The sequence below is a fragment of the Theropithecus gelada genome, chromosome 5 (genome assembly GCF_003255815.1).
Source record: "Theropithecus gelada isolate Dixy chromosome 5, Tgel_1.0, whole genome shotgun sequence".
In the NCBI taxonomy this organism is placed as follows: Eukaryota; Metazoa; Chordata; class Mammalia; order Primates; family Cercopithecidae; genus Theropithecus; species Theropithecus gelada.
In genome coordinates, this window is record NC_037672.1 from 111,039,967 (window position 1) to 111,059,261 (window position 19,295).

At 35.9% G+C, this 19,295-nt stretch overlaps 1 protein-coding gene across 30 annotated transcripts in view; it reads right to left on the bottom strand.

Annotated features, from left to right (window-relative positions):
- The window catches only part of CAMK2D (calcium/calmodulin dependent protein kinase II delta), a 305,686-nt gene that overhangs the window by 55,860 nt on the left and 230,531 nt on the right, over window positions 1-19,295 (bottom strand). For all 30 annotated transcript variants that reach the window (XM_025384885.1, XM_025384876.1, XM_025384874.1 and 27 more), the window contains 5 exons: window positions 18,354-18,437; window positions 4,444-4,538; window positions 1,950-2,072; window positions 707-790; window positions 222-264 (listed from right to left, as the gene is read on the bottom strand). In XM_025384885.1, the coding sequence (XP_025240670.1) occupies window positions 222-264; window positions 707-790; window positions 1,950-2,072; window positions 4,444-4,538; window positions 18,354-18,366 (358 nt within the window). In that variant the 5' untranslated portion in view covers window positions 18,367-18,437. The remainder of the gene's footprint in view (window positions 1-221; window positions 265-706; window positions 791-1,949; window positions 2,073-4,443; window positions 4,539-18,353; window positions 18,438-19,295) is intronic.

The window sequence follows — 19,295 nt, forward strand, 5'->3', positions numbered from 1 at the left end:
TCTTGTGAGGGGTGCAGTCACGGAGGCTCGGCAGCAGACAGCACCCAAGTAGACTGCTAATGGCAGCCACAGGTGTAGAAGGAATCTGTGCCACACATTTGCCACCCCTGAACAATCAGGTTTTTCTAATTATTAGAGTTTAAAAATTCTAGAGTCAAAAAAACAGAGACTACTTAAAAAGAAGACCAACAGATAAGAAGCAGAGTTCTCAATGCATGTACCTGAGAAATTTCTTGTAGCCAGCATAGTTGTCAAGATGGCACCCTGTGAAAAAAAATTAGAACACAAAAGTCAATGTTGCCTATGCAAAATCCTGGACCTAACAAATATAGAGTCTTTGATAACAAATCTTTTCCTGACCCTACTGTCAGTTAGGGGATTTTTGATTGTTTGTTTTTGTTTTTTGGTTTCCCGAGAGTCAAAGGCCTTTGTCTCTCATGATGCTGGCCAGATTCTCATTATCAAATTGCACAGCTGTTTTCCACTGAAGGAAGGATCCACAGCATGTGTTGCCAGGATGATTCTAGCTTTTCACCATAGTTTTGATTCTGGTGTATATTCCATTTCCTAAGACCCCAAAAAAGAATAATGAGAGTATTGAGGTCTACATAATTGAAAGCCTTTGCTAGAAGTTATTTTCCTCACATGGTATTTCACTTCTTAGTCTGTCAAATCTACCTCCCCACAAAAATGTAAAATTTCTTACCTTTAGTTTTCTTCTAGCATTAAATTTCTTCAAGCAGTCTACAGTCTCCTGTCTGTGCATCATGGAAGCAACAGTAGAACGTTGCTAGAGGAGGGGGAAAAAAAGTAACTTAATTAAGAATATTTAAAATACACTAAGTATAATAATGTCCCTGACTTCATCAAATCTTTATTAATGGTGCTGCACCTGCATGATCAACTTCTAAGTATTCAATTGCTAAAGTTACCTAAAAATAAAATTTTAGTTTTGCCAAGACTACTTGTGGCCAAGACGCAATACTGATACATATAAAGTATAGAAATGGGTTGGGCGTCATGGCTCACGCCTGTAATTCCAGCACTTTGGGAGGCTGAGGCGGGTGGATCACGAGGTCAGGAGTTCAAGACAAGCCTGGCCAACATGGCGAAACCCCATCTCTACTAAAAATACAAAAATTAGCTGGGTGTGGTGGTGGGCACCTGTAATCCCAGCTACTCGGGAGGCTGAGGCAGGAGAATTGCTTGAACCTGGGAGGCGGAGGTTGCAGTGAGCCAAGACTGTGCCACTGCACTCCTGCCTGGGTGACAAGAGCAAGACTCTGTGTCAAAACAAAACAAAATAAAAATACCAGAAAGTGTAGAAATAAATATTAATAATTTCTCAAATTATCTTTATTTTAATGTCTTCAATCACATTTCGATTGGGCTGCCTTTCATTTACTTAGTGCCACATTTATCATCTTAGCATTTGACACATTCAGAAATTTACTGAAGTCTTCAGATTCCCCTCAAATTTCACACTATTTTTCTTAATATTTCTAAAATATATTCAGACTACTATGACCATTCTTTTATGCCACTAAAACTCTACTCTCAGCTGCCAAACTTCATACTTGCTTCGAAAGTCGCCTAATGACAAATAATTGAACTTTGTTAAATCTTTTCTTCTGGGATACATTTAATTTTGGTGTTATTTTCTTAACCTTGTTCATGAGTATTGTCAATAATTGATACGAAGAATACTCATTCCTTTTGTTACTGCAAGCAATATTTGTTTAAGAATCTATGCAATTCAGACTTTGCTACTGAAAATTGCATTTCTTCACCATCATAAAATTCATTTTCTTAAACACCTTGAGTCAAAAATTCATTCATTCTGAATTTCATCTTTTTTTTGCAAAGTTTTTTTAAATCCATAAACAATATATTAAAGGACAGCTTATTTTTCATTTTAGCTCTTGAAGTTTTTGAGAAGTTTTACTTACACAGATCCATGGGTGCTTCAGTGCCTCTGAGGCTGTGATACGTTTGGCAGGGTTGATAGTAAGCATTTTATTGATGAGGTCTTTGGCTTCAGGGGTTACCGTGTCCCATTCCGGTGATGGAAACTTCAAAAATATAAATTTATAAAAAGTTTAAAAAATAGACACACTCAATCAAACAGGGAAGAGTCAACTATATGAATCATTTCCTCAAGTAGTGAATTTCTTCATAAATTTACTTTTTATATAAGTTAAATTGTATCTAAAATAAATAAAACCATTTAGATCTATTCTCCCCCTCTATGTAGACAACTATATATATTAAAGAGTATCTGATAAGGGACCAACATATATACTGAGCTGCATATCACATATGGTAAATACATTTTAAAATTCAGAAAAAAAGAACTTAAGAATCTTCTATTCTTCTCAAAGTATCTCTGCTTTGATCTGAAAATGAAATTTTATACAATCTTTCTCATAATTATTTGCAAAACTTAATAAAAGCGAAGAGGTTGCTACATGTACCAATGCCATCGTAATATTATGCCAAGGTTCAAAATGAGGTATTATATACTTTCACAACTTATAAGCAGTAATAGCAGAGGTAATAAAACAGCTTCAATTCCTGTGCCAAAACTGACCTATTAATCATGGCTACTTGGAGTGCTGTAGTGAGAAGAATCTGAGGCTATAGGAGCTTCAGCAAGATTTCATTTTAACCCTTCAAGAAGTTTAATCTGCCCAATTACAAATTTCACCAAAGTATATGAAAGTAATCAAATCTTATAACTTCCCATTATTAATACTTTTTTACAATAAGACTATATAAGAAAGCTACTTCTCCTCTCTTTATGTTATTTTTTTGTACTGATAATAACTTACTTTTATATCATTAGCATATTTAGTAGAAATACTGTCCTTCAATGATTAAGGGAAATTTATACTACATTAGTTGCAAAATGATAGAATATCAAGTTATTTTCCCAATTCATGAATTTGTATAGACAATCTTGAAAAATAAAGCCATTGTCACTGTGTCAATGGAATTAGTCTATTTTTGGTAGTTTTAAAATGGGGAACTTGTGACTCATTGGCAAAATAAAGCATGAGAAAAATGATATTGACTCTAATACCTGTAATTTCTTGCCAGCTTAACAATTGTCATTTTTTAATTCCTGAAGCTTATCTTTGGCAGTTGTGAAAGCTTGCTAACTATTAGGAGCTACTAAAGAAACATGCAAGGCTATTTCTTAAATGTTGTACAGGTCTTTTGATAGCAAATGAGGGGTAGGTTCAGCATGAAGAAAGGTGAACCTTTTCCTCAGTTTTCTAATTTTCATGAAAGCACTCCTCTGCTATACCAAGCAGTGCATTTTCAGGGCTACGTCTGCCCAGAGAGGGGCTGGTTCTAGTCTGTAAAGATGGTGAATGTGCTAGCTGTTGCCATGTAAATAATAATTTGTTTCAATTACTAGTCTAGGGATAATGGAATGCTTCGAAATTCAAAGAATATACATTTTAAATTCTTGCTAACTGAAACACACATCCATCTAAATAGAAAATTTTATCAGAAATGCACTGAAGTGTTCATGAGACATGATAGAATACAATACAGACATTTTATATTTTCTACTCTCACTTTCACATAAAGCTTTCAACTTGTGCACAAAAGGTGAACCCAATATTGCTACTCCATAGTTACTCCACTTAATAACACATGGAAAGCATGCCCAGATCCTGCACATGGATTTCCCTAGGGCTGTATGAGAGGAAACCAGAGAAAGTGGTAAATCATATTTATAAGAATACATATCAAAGGAGAGCAAATTATATCATAAACACAAAGTTAAGCCATAAAGAGAAAGTAGATAAAGACTTCCTCTTCAGATTCTGAACTTAATTTATGAATGTGTATATATATATATATTTTCAAATATTCTAATTAAAAATTAAATATATTAGAATTATGATTTTCAAATTTTTCAATTGTGAAACTCATTCTTCAAATGAAAGCTTGCATAGTATCCCATTAGGTAAACAATACAAAAACAAAAAACAAAACCCAGAAACTGGTATAGTGGAATAATGTTCTATTTGATATGTGATCACTGCAAAATATTGTTGGTATATAATGTAAAATTATGTGATAGGTATTTGAGAATATAATTCAACTGAATGGGCAATAATCATTTTTATAGCAGAAATATTTTAATTTTTATGTTTTTAAAATGCACTAAGATCCAAACATTTTGACAAAGTTCTTCCTCAGAGACTTCACATGACTTTTCTTTTAATCTTAGGAGAGAGTGAGTTAAAAGGAAACATAAGCTGAACACATATGCTGCATTTCTTTTTCCCTTTCCTTAAGAAAGAGGGAAATAATAAGAGAAAGTGGTAAAAATTATAGTTAAAAGAAAAATGAAAAGATCTGGCTCTTGATCAGCAAGCAAAAAACAAACCTTCATCTAAAGTGATATAAATAGTTATTACATACATCATAAGCTCCAGCCTTGATCTGCTGATAGAGTCTGTGTTGGTCTTCATCCCAGAAGGGTGGATACCCCACAAGTAGAATATAGAGAATGACACCTGGAGAGATTACAGTATTAACATTATTTAAGTCATATAGACAACAATAAATTAAATGTGGCTGATCCACAATGATATTAAGCTGTAGTTGTTAAAACAGAGAAAACTGGATTGTAGGAAAACTTCAGAGAGACGTGTTATGGTCTATTCTAGAGCAGTCTCTGGAAGGTGAATGCTTCTCCTCCTATGCTCCAGAACTCTGACAATGTGTCAGTCAATGCATGCTCCAAAGAATTCTAAAGAGGCATGGAAGGGAAACTCTAAAGATAAAACATATCTGTCATTTAGGGCGACATTCTTTGGCCTCCCTGAACTCTTGTTTATATAGAGTCTTCCTGCATTCTTACCTATATAGAGACTATGATTTTAGTCACTGTGAGGTTGAAGTTCAAAAACTAAGCATGTTATTTATTTCCTCATGCTTGTTTTGATGGTAATTGGGACATTTTGTTGAGTGATGGTGTCCTGGTTATAAACTCACATTCTAAATAACCAGAGTCCCTGCAAATGTGGGTACCACATAGAGACAAAACCCTTTTCTCTTCAGTAGTCTTAGTCTTCAAAAACTTCAAGGCTTCTCAGTCAAACAACTTAACCAACAAGACTACAGAAGAATATACATTATGGGAGAGGAAAAAGGAAGAGAAGGGCAAAATGCCACAGAAAATTCAAAGTAATAAACACATGGCTATAATAAAATTTGCTAAAATTTTTCACAAACTTGTACTTATAAATTAATGAACATCTAGTTTAACTTTTAAAATTAAAAAAAGTCTGTATTCACAGTTTTAAAATTTCCCTGATATGATATCTGCAGTCTAAATGTCTGAGATCGTTTTGATACAATGGTCTTCTCTGTCATCAAATATCCCTACTGCCACTTTTCACATATTTTATTGCCCTGCTTAATGCCTTTGGTTTTTTTTTCCTAGTTCATTATCCTGGAGGAAGGCAGTCATTCCTCTGACCTCTCCTGTTTGCTTTTTTCTTGCTATGTTTCCTTAAGCCTGGGAAACCTGAGAAAGAAAAGTAAGACAGGTGACACTTTGCCAGGTGTACTCTGAGACTTATTTTTTCCCTTATCCAAGGTGGTCTCTCTTGGTCTCTGTACCTAGGAGATCTATCTCTGCTCCTGTCCACCAGTCTGGACATCTTTATAAATAGACACTGTTGCAGCTGAAATGGTTTTTAAGCAATGGTTTAATCATCTTAGAATTTTAGACCCTGCTTCAGGAAGATACAGTTCATAAGAAGATTTTTCAAGTCATGTGAATCAATACAAGGGTAAAAAATTTTAAGCAACATACTTAAGGAAAAAAAAAAAAAAAAAGACCATGAAGAAAATCACAGTATATTGGTACCCCACCTTCACGACATAAAAATAATTTTTCCATGCATCTAATGGAAATGATGATAGTAATGATGATGATGAGTGTTGGTGTTCTCAGGATGCAAGCAGAAAAAAAGCTGTACCTGAGTAGTTTTAGCCCTCAGCTATATAAGATTCCAGGAGGTTAAGGAGAAAATTTGCTTTGTAATAGTGATAGTTTCCATTGAATATGAACATTTTCCTAACACACATCTGGAGTTAGGCTGTTATAAAATTATAAATCAGTCGCACAACTGAGACATTTAGCATTTTCAACATAGGCTGTTTGTCCTTATGAATTATGTCTGCACTTGACAGTTGATGTGGTGCTTCTCTGGGAAGAGGAAGCTCACAGAGGGCTCATCCCTTGAGAAAAGCAGCCAATATGTAATAGATGCCCACAATTCAGTTGTTTGATGGAGGAGTGTCTACAAAAACATGTACTTTAAATAAAATAATAGCATAAATGTGAAGATTTAAAAAAACACTTTTAGGCCCAAAGACTTAAAAAAAAAAACATATTATAGGTACTATTGAGTAGCCTGATGTGAAATTGTCAATGCCTATTTAAATAAACACTGTTTTGTAAGTTTACTTCAACTTGATTATTAAACGAGCATCTAAAACCTTTCTGATTTATGCTCTTTTGTAGTTCTATTTTCTGAATGTATAGAACAAGTGTGAGACTCATGGCATAAGGATAATGTAATATTAATACATTTTATTATAGATAACATTTATTCAGAGTTTTGTGTGCTTTAGTGCATTACTTCATTTAATCCTTGTATAATGCTATGAGGTAGATATTGTTGTTATCTGCATTATATTACAGATGAAGAAACAGGCTGAGAGGTTAAGTAACTGTTTCAAACACAAGCAGGACAGACATAATGATGCTCTAAACATTCCCTGCAGCCACTTTTTCTTTATCTATGAACTTCAGTAGGAATGGTAATATAAAATTTAAAACTTTGTGTTGTCTAACTGAGAGACCTTGACTTACTAGCAAAGATGTCCATTTGGTCCTATCTTACATGTTCCTTGCAGCTACTTTTTCCTTCAGCTAGGTCCACTAAACAAATGCTTATTTTAAAAGTGTTTGTTGCTCTAGGCCAGGCATGGTGGCTCACACCTCTTATCCAAGCACTTTGGGAGGCCAAAATGGGCGGATCACCTGAGGTCAGGCATTCAAGATCAGCCTGGCCAACATGGTGAAACCCTATCTCTACGAAAAATACAAAAAAATTAACTGGGCATGGTGGCACATGCCTTTAGTCTTTGTTACTCGGGAGGCTGAGGAAGGAGAATCACTTGAACTCAGGAGGCGGAGGTTGCAGTGAGCCAAGGTTGTGCCACTGAATTCCACCAGTCTGGGTGATAGAGTCTTGTGACTCAGTCTCAAAAATAACAATAAAATAAAATAAAATAAAAGTGTTTGGTGTTCTAATTGAGAGTTCTTGCCTCATGAGTAAGCCTAATTTCCCTTTTTTAAAAATAAACCTAATATTTTACCTTTTTTCTATGTCAGAGAAAAAAAAAAAGGAAAAAATCACTAGCTCTTTTTCTCTGCCCATATACCTGAAGTACTAAAATCATTAAAAGTCAATGAAGAAGTCTTTTTTTTTCTTTTTTGCAAGAACACTTCAGGGGTGATGATGTGCCTTCAAATGTTGGGTGTCTCTCATGACATTAGCAGCCTTTGATGATTACTGCCTACATAATTTTACTGGGGCTGCAAAATAATGATGGCAAGCCATGGTGGCTCACACCTGTAATCCCAGCACTTTGGGAGGCTGATGTAGGATTATCACTTGAGCTAAGGAGTTCAAGACTAGCCTAGCCAACATAGGAAGACCTTGTCTCTCCCCAAAATAGAAAAACTTAGCCAGGTGTGGTGGAATGCACAGCCAGTCCCAGCTACTTGGGAGGCTGAGGCAGGAGGATCATTTGAGCCCAGGAATTGGAGGCTGCAGTGAACCATGATCACATCACTGCATTCCAGCCTGGGTAACAGAGTGAGACTCACAAACAAACAAATAAAATGATGATACTCTAATTATATCACGCTTTCTTTAGACTAAGAAAATCTTACTCCTTTTCCACTTGATTGGTCTAAGATACAGTTCATATGGGAAAGATAGGCCAATTATTTATTTATTTTCCTCTTTACTAGCCAGTTTTTAAAATAATGCATTGGGTCCCCAACATCCCCAAAGGTTAGGACTTCTGTTGAATTTTGATTATCATTATCAACTCCTTGATTTAAACTTATTTGATGTATTTCAATCTAGTACTGTTATTTTTCTCATTGATTCTCAATTGCCCCATCTTTGGCTAGTGCCAGCCTCAAGGTGGCTCCTGCATCTGTTAATACAAACTCTGTGGTCCTTAATAGTTTTTCTTTGTGGTATGACAAGATGCTCCTGGATCATCTTGCTTTTTTCCTGTTCTAAACTTGAAATCAGCTGCTACTACAAAAAGTTCTGGTTCCTTTTAATGGTAAATAGTATCTAGAGACCAAGATTGAGTACTTACATGTGCTGTCTTGGAGCTACAGGTTTCTTTGAAAAAATACATCAAGAAATAAGGAGAGAGGAGAGAGAATGGAGCAAAACTTACAAATTAAAAACAACTAAGAGATCTAAGAGACCAAACGAGATTATGACATAAGAGGATAAATAGGAAAATGACTAGATATTTTGATGCTATTAAGCAATAATTATTAAAATTTTAAAACTAATATTACTGTCATATTTAGAGTCCTTTTCTTTTCTTTTTTTTTGAGATAGAGTCTTGTTCTGTCGCCCAGGCTTGAGTGCAATGGCGCGATCTCAGCTCATTGCAAGCTACATCTCCCAGGTTCATGCCATTCTCCTGCCTCAGCCTTCTGAGTAGCTGGGACTACAGGCGCCTGCCACCACACCTGGCTAATTTTTTTTGTATTTTTAGTAGAGACAGGGTTTCACCGTGTTAGCCAGGATGGTCTTGATTTTCTGACCTCGTGATCCGCCCACCTCGGCCTTCCAAAGTGCTGGAATTACAGGCTTGAGCTACAGTGCCTGGCCTAGAGTCCTTTTCTTTTAGAGATATACTTTAAATTATTTATAGATGTATTGATACAATGTTCAAATTTGGTTAAGATAATATTGGAGTGGGAAATGAAAGGGAGGAAATAGATGAAATAGTTATCAGTTTATTATAGTATTCTCTCCATTTTATGTTTCACATTTTCCATGACAAACAGTTAAAACTATTTTTGATAGAGTTGGTTCCATATAAAGATAGATGTTAAAACTAGTTTTCATTATCTTATGTATATATTTATGCTTGGGAGATGCTAGAGATGTCTGGTTAATAAGACTTTTGAGAAGTATTGATTACGATCAGGTAGAAAGACTACATTATCAAGAACATTCTAAATTGATTTTAATAAAAGTTAAAGTTAAAAAAGTTGCTAAACTTATAATTTTGTTAATAATTAAACATTCTAAATGCTGTTCTTACAAAAGGAGAGATGAAGAAGGAATGTTGGACAACTCTGAGAAGGTAGTGGGGAAGTTAATGGAAAAATCTAATTAAGACAGTTACTGAATATTCTAAGTAAATAAAGGGGTACATTATAAACTTAGAAGCAAAATGCACGTGGAGTTTGGAAATACACAATTAATTACATGAGTGTTAAGTATGGCTCTATCTTACCTTGTTATAATACGATTAATAGAAAATCATCATACATTTCAAGTAGAGAAAGTGCTCAACTAACACTCTGTGACCTAAATGGCCAATGAAGGGTAGAACAAAGAGCTAGAAGGTCAATGCCAGCAAGATAGGAAGGCACGTTTAACAGGATGGAAACTATCTATGCCATGTAGTAGGAGTGGCAAACTGACAGGACTTCTGGCAGCAGGCCGGGATGAAGGCCTGCACCTGTACTGTGTGTGGGGTGGGGTGGTCACCAGGGGAGCAGCTGTGTTCACGTGTCTGACAGGTACAACTACTATATAAGAGCAAAAGCATTGCATCACGTGTTCTTTTGATTTTTTTAGAGAAGCTAGAAACTGATAGTTTTTATAGAAATTACTTGCTAATAAATTATAAAGATAAATAATTAATGTCAACACTCCTAAGAATAAAATGTCCACAAGTCTGACTAAGACAGCAGACCGCCTGCAATGGATAGAATGTTTGTATGGCTTTCAAAATTCATATGCTGACATCCAAATCCCAATGTGATGGTATTTGGTGTGGTGGGGCCTTTGGGAGATAATTAGTTCATGAGGATGGGTCCCTTATGAACAGGTACAGTACCCTTTTAAGAAGAGGGCAGCTAGCTAGCTAGCTCTTACTACCATATGAGGATACAACAAAAAGCTGGCAGTCTGTAACCGTCAAGAGCGCCCTCACCAAAACCTGACCTGACTATGGTCGCACCCTGATCACAGACTTTCAGCTTCCAGAACTATGAGAAAGAAACTTCGTTGTTTGTAAGCCACCCAGTCTATGTGACTTTGTTATAGCAGCTTGAACTAAGACTTCACCTGTTTGCAACCTCTGACATATCCTGTAATAAACCTAAAAACTGCTCTCCTAAAGGAATCTGTAATTAGCTATGGTAGTGTTGCTTAGCTTTGATGTGGCATCAGCATCACCTGGCAAGCTTGTTAAAATGCAAATTCCTGAGCCTCACCTCAGTGAATCTGTTTTTTAAAAATTATGCTAAAAAATACCTAACATTAAATTTAAACACATGACATTAAATTGTACATTAAAAAAGGCCCCACGCAGTGACTTTAAATTGTACATTAAAAAAAGGTCCCGCACACTTGCAATCCCAGCACTTTGGGAGGCCAAAGTGGGCAGACTGCTTGAGCTCAGGAGTTTGAGACCAGCCTGGGCAACATGGCAAAATCCTGTCTCTACAAAAAGTAAAAAATCAGCTGGGTGTGGTGGTGTGCACCTGTAGTACCCACTACAGGGGAGGCTAAGGCAGGAGGATAACTTGTACGTGGGAGGTGGAGGTTGCAGTGAGCTAAGATTGTGCCACTGCACTCCAGCTTGGGCAATACAGCCAGACCCTGTCTCAATAAATAAATACATAAATAAATACTACATGACATAGATTTTTTTTTGTTTGTTTTGTTTTTTAAAGATAAGGTCTCATTCTTTTTCACCCAGGCTGAATTGCAGTGGCATGATCATGGCTCACTGCAGCCTCAACTTCCCTAGCTCAAGGGATCTTCCCCAGCTTAGCTTCTCGAGCAGAGTAGCTAGGACTACAGGTGTGCGCTACCATGTCAGGCTAATTTTTTCTGTTTTTTAGAGGTAGGGTCACACTATATGTTACCTAAGCTGGTCTCAAACTCCTGGGCTCTAGTGATTCTCCCACCTTGGCCTCCCAAATTGCTAGGATTATAGGCATCAGCCACCATGCCCAGCCAGATGTACAAGTTTTAAGTGAACAGTTTTGTAGTACTAAGTACATTTACACTGTCATGAAACAGATCTCCAGTTTGTTTTCATTTTTCAACACTGAAACTCTATATACATGAAACACTAATTTCCCCTTTCTCTCTAATTCTTGGTAATCACCCTTCTATTTTCTGTTTCTACGAATGTGACTGTTTTAATATTTCATATGAGTGGAATCATATAGTATCTGTGCTTCTGTAAGTGACTTATTTTGCTTAGCATAATGTCCTTGGGGTTCATCCATGTTGTAGCATGTGACAGAATTTCTTTCTTTTTTAAGGCTGTATAATATACAATTATACGTATAAACCACATTTTGTTGAAGCTATTTATCCGTCAATGGACATTTGGGTTGCTTCCACCTCTTGGCTGTTGTGAATAGTGTTACTATGATTATAGGTGTACAAATATTTCTTCAAGGTGCTGTTTTCAACTCTTTTGGATATATAACCAGAAGTGAGATTTGCTGGATCCTGTGACCCCAGAGAATCTGATTCAATGATCCCGAGGTAGATCTCGGGAGGCTGCACTTTAGGTCACTCTGAACCATGTGGTTTGTGGCTCACATTTGGAAAAACACCAAGTTAGGGAAACCAGACATAGTAAATGTAGAGAAATTTAAGACAGTGTATAAGTTCAGAGTAAGAGAATATTGGTAAGGACTATGATTGGGAGTAAGGCTCCATGAACTGAAGACTGTTGGAGATGTGGGTCATAATGGATGAAGGCAGAAGGCCTCTAATTTGGAGGCCTATCTGTGATTGGCCAAGTGTAAGGTAGTCTCAGAACTGGTAATAGTAACAGAATATCCAGTAGGCTTGGGATTTCAAAATGATTACAGTACCTGATAATGACTTACCCCAGCTGAAATATGAAAAGGTTAAACCCCAGAAAACACATCATTGCTGAATGTAAATTCACCACACAAGAAAAGGAGAAACATATTCCATAAAATTCCTAAGGTTTGTCCAAAGTCAAGGTACATTCTGTTACAGTCACTAATTTATTATCACTCATAACTGTTGAGACTAATACATAAGTAAGGTAGAAAAGTAGCAAGACAACACATATGTACATAGGGTGGGGGAGAGACCCATGTTATAGGCTTGCATTTATTTATTTATTTTTAGGCCAAATTGTAGAACAAGCTCTGTTAGAAATTTGTGATCCAGTGACATCTACAAACATTTCCTCATCCCATTAGGAATTTATGGAAGCAGTTATACATACAATTAAGTCATAAAAATCAATTTACTGCTGTTAATGGCAGAACACAAGGCTATGTTCTTGCTTCATTAATGTTTATTATTTGCTTTCCAGTAATGGACTATTTGCTTCCAAAGAGAGAGTACAGGTCAGACCACACCCTGTGTGAGATCACAAAAGCAAGGTAATACTGGTATTCGAGATTTCCTGTGTGCAGATAATTGCATGATTCTAATAAAAATAATGTACAGGCTTGTTTTAGTCATTATACTAATGCCCTGCTTCACTCTGCTCTGCTGTAATGAGGGTTCAGAGCTTGATTCGTATAGAAGGCTAGCTGCCATTCTGCTAAATGGCTTGTTTTGCATTTCTTTTGTTTTCTGAGTAGTGTCATTTTTTTACCACTCAACCCAGTGTCTACTCTAGAAAATAAGTCACCATTTAATTGGCAAGAGACAGTGCTAATAAATGGTTGAAAAAGAGTTTCCCTCAGGAAAAGCCACAACCTAAAAGCAACCAAATAGTGTGTCCATCACTGTGGTGGTTATTACAATGGCGATGAGTAAGGGTACATCATCTTACAAATAAAGTGAATTAATGTCACTTTCATGTCACATGAATAAGGTGATATATAATAAAATGGTAAAACAATTCCAAATCCCACAACAATGACCAAGACATGTAACAAAAGAATACATTATAATGTTCTAGTGGGAGTCATTTCCCCTAAATATGTGATGTAGAACACTTAAGACATTCTCATAGCTGTGTGATCCCGAGTGCATTTCTAGACAAAGGGTCCACACAGTCTCTAAAGAAATGGAAATTGGTGGCACATACATGCTCCAACTGGGGCATGGCTCATCACAAAGGAATTTGGCTGTTTGCCTAATATTATGTGAAGAAAGGATAGAATACAGCAAGGTGAAAGGTGGTAAAATTGGGGTTAAAAATCTATGAGATGCCCTATGGCTATAAGTTTCTAAGGAGTCATTCTTGATATCTGTGTGTGTGTGCACGTGTGTGCACATATGTACATAGTATCCGTCTAATATTTGCTTAACAGCTAAAAAAATGTTATATAGTTCAGAAAACAAAGATGGAAACTACTCTCTACCTATCCTTTTTCCCTCTTCTAGACAAGAAAGTTAGAGCTTCTACCTTATAAGTTCTCTCGCATTTCACAGATATGAAATCTCACTATTATAAGATATTCCATTATTTTAAAAGGTTAGATATATGAACTGTATCACAGAAATGCACTCAGCAATCCACGTAAACTCAAATATACCAAAGTAATATTACAATTGAACATAGTGTGTTTTGTGAGTCTAAAACAGTGAATCCAAACTCTGATAATACATCATAGGTTATTAAAAATGCAGTTTCCTGTGTTTACCACAGATCCACTAAAGCAGAGGCCCATGCAGGATTTGGGCATTTTGATATAAAGGCATATGTTGTTTTATTGTGTGTGGGTTTTTTTTTTTTTTTTTTTTTTTTTACTGTACTTTGCAGATATTGCATTTTTTACACACTGAAGGTTTATGGTAACCCTGCATTAAGAAAGTCTGTGGTGCCATTTTCCTAACAACTTGGGTTCACTTCATGTCTCTGTGTCACATTTTGGTGAGTATTGCAATATTTCACAAAAGGAAGAGTTAACTGATGTGGCAAACTTCGTCGTTGTCTTATTTTCAGAAATTATCCCAGCTTCCCCAACCTTTAGCAATAACTATTCTGATAAGTCAACAGCCATCAACACTGAGGCAAGACCCTTCATCAGCAAAAATATTGCAACCTACTGAAGGCTCAGATGATGATGATGATATTTTAGCAATATAGTTTTTTTTTTCTTTTTATAGAGATGGGTCATCCTATGTTGCCCAGGGTGGTCTCAAACTCTTGGACTCAAGGGATCCTCCTGCATTGGCCTTCCAATATGCAAGGATTACAGGCGTGAGTCACTGGGCCTGGCTATTTTAAAGTATTTTTTATGTAAGGTATGTGCATTTAGACATAATGCTATCATATACTTAATAGACTATAGCACAGTGTAAACATAACTTCTATATGTACTGGGAAACCAAACAATTTGTGTGACTCACTTTATTTTGATATTTGTTCTATTGTGAGACCAGAAATTAAACCCATAATATCTCTGAGGTGTGCCTGTATATGCTTCATCACTGATTTTTCTGCATAGCCAGAGAAGAATCCTTAGTACAAACTCTTAGCTTTTCGGGTTTCTTTTTAGTGGATCTGATATTCTTCAACACCAATAAAATTTATACATTATTAAAAAAAGGTTTTAAATTTTCAAAAAATTCTTAATTTTTTTGGATTGACAAATTATGATTGAATACATTTATGGGGTATAATACGATGTTTTGATATGTATAGATACATGATGTGGCATAATTAAATAGAGTTAACTCACATATCCATCACCCCACTTGTCTATCATTTTTTTATGGTGACACATTTGAAACATGAAAAAATGTTTTTGATATAAGAACAAATGAATAATTTATTTAAATTCTTTGGTGGAGTAAAATATGATTCAGAAGTTGTGAAATCGGTCCATAATAACCTTTTACCAAATAAAACAAGAGAAAATAATTTAAAAGTGAAGAAAGAAAGCAGAGAGAGGGAGAGAGAGAATTTGGTATTCAGGTCATCAGATGAGGGCATTCTACCGCTAATCACACCAATAATGCTGAGTTATATAATACACTTTGTTTTTTAAGTCTACTATAAGGCATATATCAGTTATCTAGAAACTTCGTTTATAAATAAAGACTTTGTATAATAATAACAATGATAACTATCACTTACTGTATTTAAAAAATCCTCTCTGCAGCCCCATGAAGCAAGAACTTTGATGGTCTCCATTTCTAAGAGGAAACTGAGACACAGGGACTAAATAATTTGAGCCATGTCATACAGTAAGGGAACTGAGAAGCTAGGTGTGTTCTCTTAACCACTACACATACTGCATCCTACCTATGAAGTAAACAGGAGGGATGAAGAAAAAAAAGTGGAAAATAGGAAGGAAACTAGGAAAACAAGGAGAGATAAACACAAAGGCAGAAGAGGCTGGAAGAGGCCTTTCGATGAAGTAAGCAAAGAAAAAGTACGAAATGTCCCTTATGCTGAGTCCTGCTTCCCTTGGTTACTGATTATTGTATGCCACACTGTCCCTCTAGTATTCAAGCTCCAAGTGCAGCATTGTAGCCAAAACCGCCTATCTTTACAAAAATATAGCTTTATCATGTTTTAAAAATACTTTAAAAATATGATTGTATCCTTCACAAAATCTATCTGTGTTTGCCTGAGTCTCAGGCCACTCTGTTGCTTTTTAAATTCCTCAGCAGAAACAGATCTATGTATGCTGGGAGCTGATTTATTGCAAGCAAAATATCTGAGTTATCTGCCGTTAACATCTAGATTTGAACAAAGATATTTTGTGACAATGCTGTAATTCAGAGGCATTTTAGAGCTCATGCCTTAGAAGATACTCTCAGGTAGGTAGAAGGAAGGCAGAGCTTGGGGCATTCCTGAGATCTTACCCATTAATTAAGTAGCAACTGTCAATTGTCTTCCTTTAAAGTGTACTGCATTTGACCCTCCTACAGTTCATTGAGGGTAACATATTCCTATTTTACAGATAAAGAAACCAACTCAGATATATTAAAGAGGCTGGGTTAGTAGGTAAAAAGTAAAAACTGAACCCCAGGGGTTGAGACTATAAATATAGTGCCCTATTTTACCACTGCCTTCCCAGGCATGGAGGTAACTCCGAAAGCCCAAGATTCAATCAGTTTAAGATCAGACGCCAAGTTGTTACCAAAGAGGTAAAGCTGACAAGAAATATAATGAGGAATAGTCTATCACTATAAAGTAGTGATGATGAATTTATTAACTTTTTAAACTAAAACCAAGTCTAAAAAATTATTTTCAGAATCAAGTAAAGTTTTTTAAATCAACTTTTTCTAAGCTTGCTGACAAACACCAAAGGCACTGAAATCTGTCTGCAGCACACTAAAGCCAAACTATGATAGTTAGGTATCTACTTGTAGGCTGGTAGCAATGACATAGTGTCAGGAATTTAGGTGATTATGTTGATAATCTTAGTAGGGTAATATTGCAGTATTCATTCAGTCTTTCACATATTCAAAGTATATGTTGAAACATAAAAATTCCACATAAAAAGTGTGGGTGAAAATCCTCCCCATTATATGTCTTTGGGCCTGTATAGGATACTGTTTTTGATTTGAGTTGGCAGATAGAGGCCTAAGTCAGACTTTTGTCCCCACAGGATGGCCAATTTCATTATTTTCCAATATTTACTAGTTCACTCTTAATCTCTGCCAAGTATCGTGGGCAAACAATATTTATTGGAAGGACTGGTTGAGAAGATAGCAGCATAAATACATAACCACTAGGAGCAATGTTCCACATCCCTGTTACCAAAGTGTTCCAGAAAACAGCAGCATTAGCATCACCTGAGAATTTGTCAAAAAGGTAAATGTTTCTATCCTAGATATACTGAATCAGAAACACAGCAATGTCCTTTAAACAGCTCTCCATGTAATCTTGTTGTAGACTGAGGTTTGAGAACTTCTACTCTAAGCTGATTGCTAGAGAATATCAACTTCAAATTTAAAAGATATTACAGGGTGAGTATCCCTTATCCAAAATGCTAAGGACCAGAAATGTTTTAGATTTTGGATTTTTTAAGATTTTGTAGTATTTATACATATATAATGAGATACCTTGGGGATGAGACCCACATCTAAACATGAAATTCATTTACATCTTATATACATCTAAACACATAGCCTGAAGGTAATTTTATAAAATATTTTAAATAATTTTTTGCATAAGATAAAGTTTGGACTGTGTCTGACTGCAACCCATCACATGAGGTCAGGTGCAGAATTTTCCACACACGGCAATCACATTGGCACTCAAAATGTTTTGGATTTTGGAAGCATTTTAAATTTCAGATTTTTTGATTAGGGATGTTCAACTTGTATTTTAAATTACAAAAATTGTGGTTGTTATAGACAATATTTGTGTCCCTTGTAAAAAGCATGTGTTAAAATCCTAACTCCTAATATGATGGAAGGAAAGAAAGTGAGGTCTTTGGTAGGATGGAGGCCTCATGAATGGGATTAATGCTCTTATAAAAGAGACCCTGGGAGCCCCCTCTCCCTTTCTGCCATATGAAGACACAAAGAGAGGGTGACTCTCTACAAAACTAAAAGCAGGCCCTCACCAGACACCGAATCTGCTAGCACCTTGATTTTGAATTTCCCAGCCTTCACAACTGTGAGAAATAAATTTTTGTGGCTAGGCGTGCTGGCTCACATCTGTAATCCCAGCACTTTGAGAGGCTGAGACAGGTGAATCACTTGAGGCAGGAGTTCAAGACCAGCCTGACCATCATGGCGAAACACTGTCTCTACTAAAAATACAGAAATTAGCCATGCATGGTGGCACGTGCCTGTAATCCCAGCAACTCAGGAGGTTGAGGCAGGAGAATACCTTAAACCTGGGAGGCAGAGGTTGCAGTGAGCCAGGACTGTACCACTGCACTCCAGCCTGGGTGACAGAGCAAGACTCTATCAAAATAAATGAATAAATAAATAAGAAATACATTTTTGTTATTTAACCCACTTGGTCTATGACAGATTGTTATAGCAGACCAAATGGACTAAGACACTAGCATATCACAAAATTTGCTCCAAAATATAATTGCTTACCACATGCCCACATATCCACTGGCTTTCCATAAGGATCTTTACGTAAAACTTCTGGAGAAAGATATCCAGGTGTGCCAGCAAAACCTAGGGGAAAGAGGTGTTAATGAGTCACAGTTGAATTGACAAAACAATATGAAATGGGAAACTAAGAAAGAAAATTTTCGGGGGCTTCTTTATCTGATGATATGTTTTTCAAAATACAACAAGGTTCTCAGAGCAATAAATAGTGTAGACTTTCTCTTTATAGAAATATCAACACTAGTATGCCCTGCCCTGCAACTCATTTGAAAAAAATATATCTTTTTTTCCAGATATGAAGGCCAATCTACTACGCTGCAAAGTCACTCTGTACATTTAAGGCCATTTCCGGTTAGTAATTCTTATTGTCCTTTATGTATATGGGAGTTAAAACTACACCTGAAAAGAAATATGGAGAAGAACTCACCAGGAGAAGATATAAGTCCAAAATATATCACAGAGCTCACTGTGTACTAATAAATAATCAGTATATACTTGTAACTGGCAACTAAAGAGAAGATGCAGGAATATTCAGATGAATCACTATTAAACAAGTATCAACTAGACATTCAACTTAAGAAAGCGATGTAGTAAGAAAAACTAGATGGGGAAAGAAAACTTCGTATTATACATATTGGCATAGAATTCAATAAGTTACACTTAAAAACAATTTATAGCTAGAATTTAGAGTAAAATACTTATTTCTGAAAATAACAGTTTTTAAAATAAAAATGTTTGCTTGAAACGTACTAAAAATAACTATCCTCATTTGGAAGTTTTCTTTAAAAGCACAAATAAACCAAAAAAAAATCTTTTTAAAAGTATATATAATGGAATTTCTCCAACCACAGATCACTGATGAAACACACTGTATACTTACTGAAATGCAGTGTCCAAGAAAGAAACTTTTTCCCCCTCATTTCT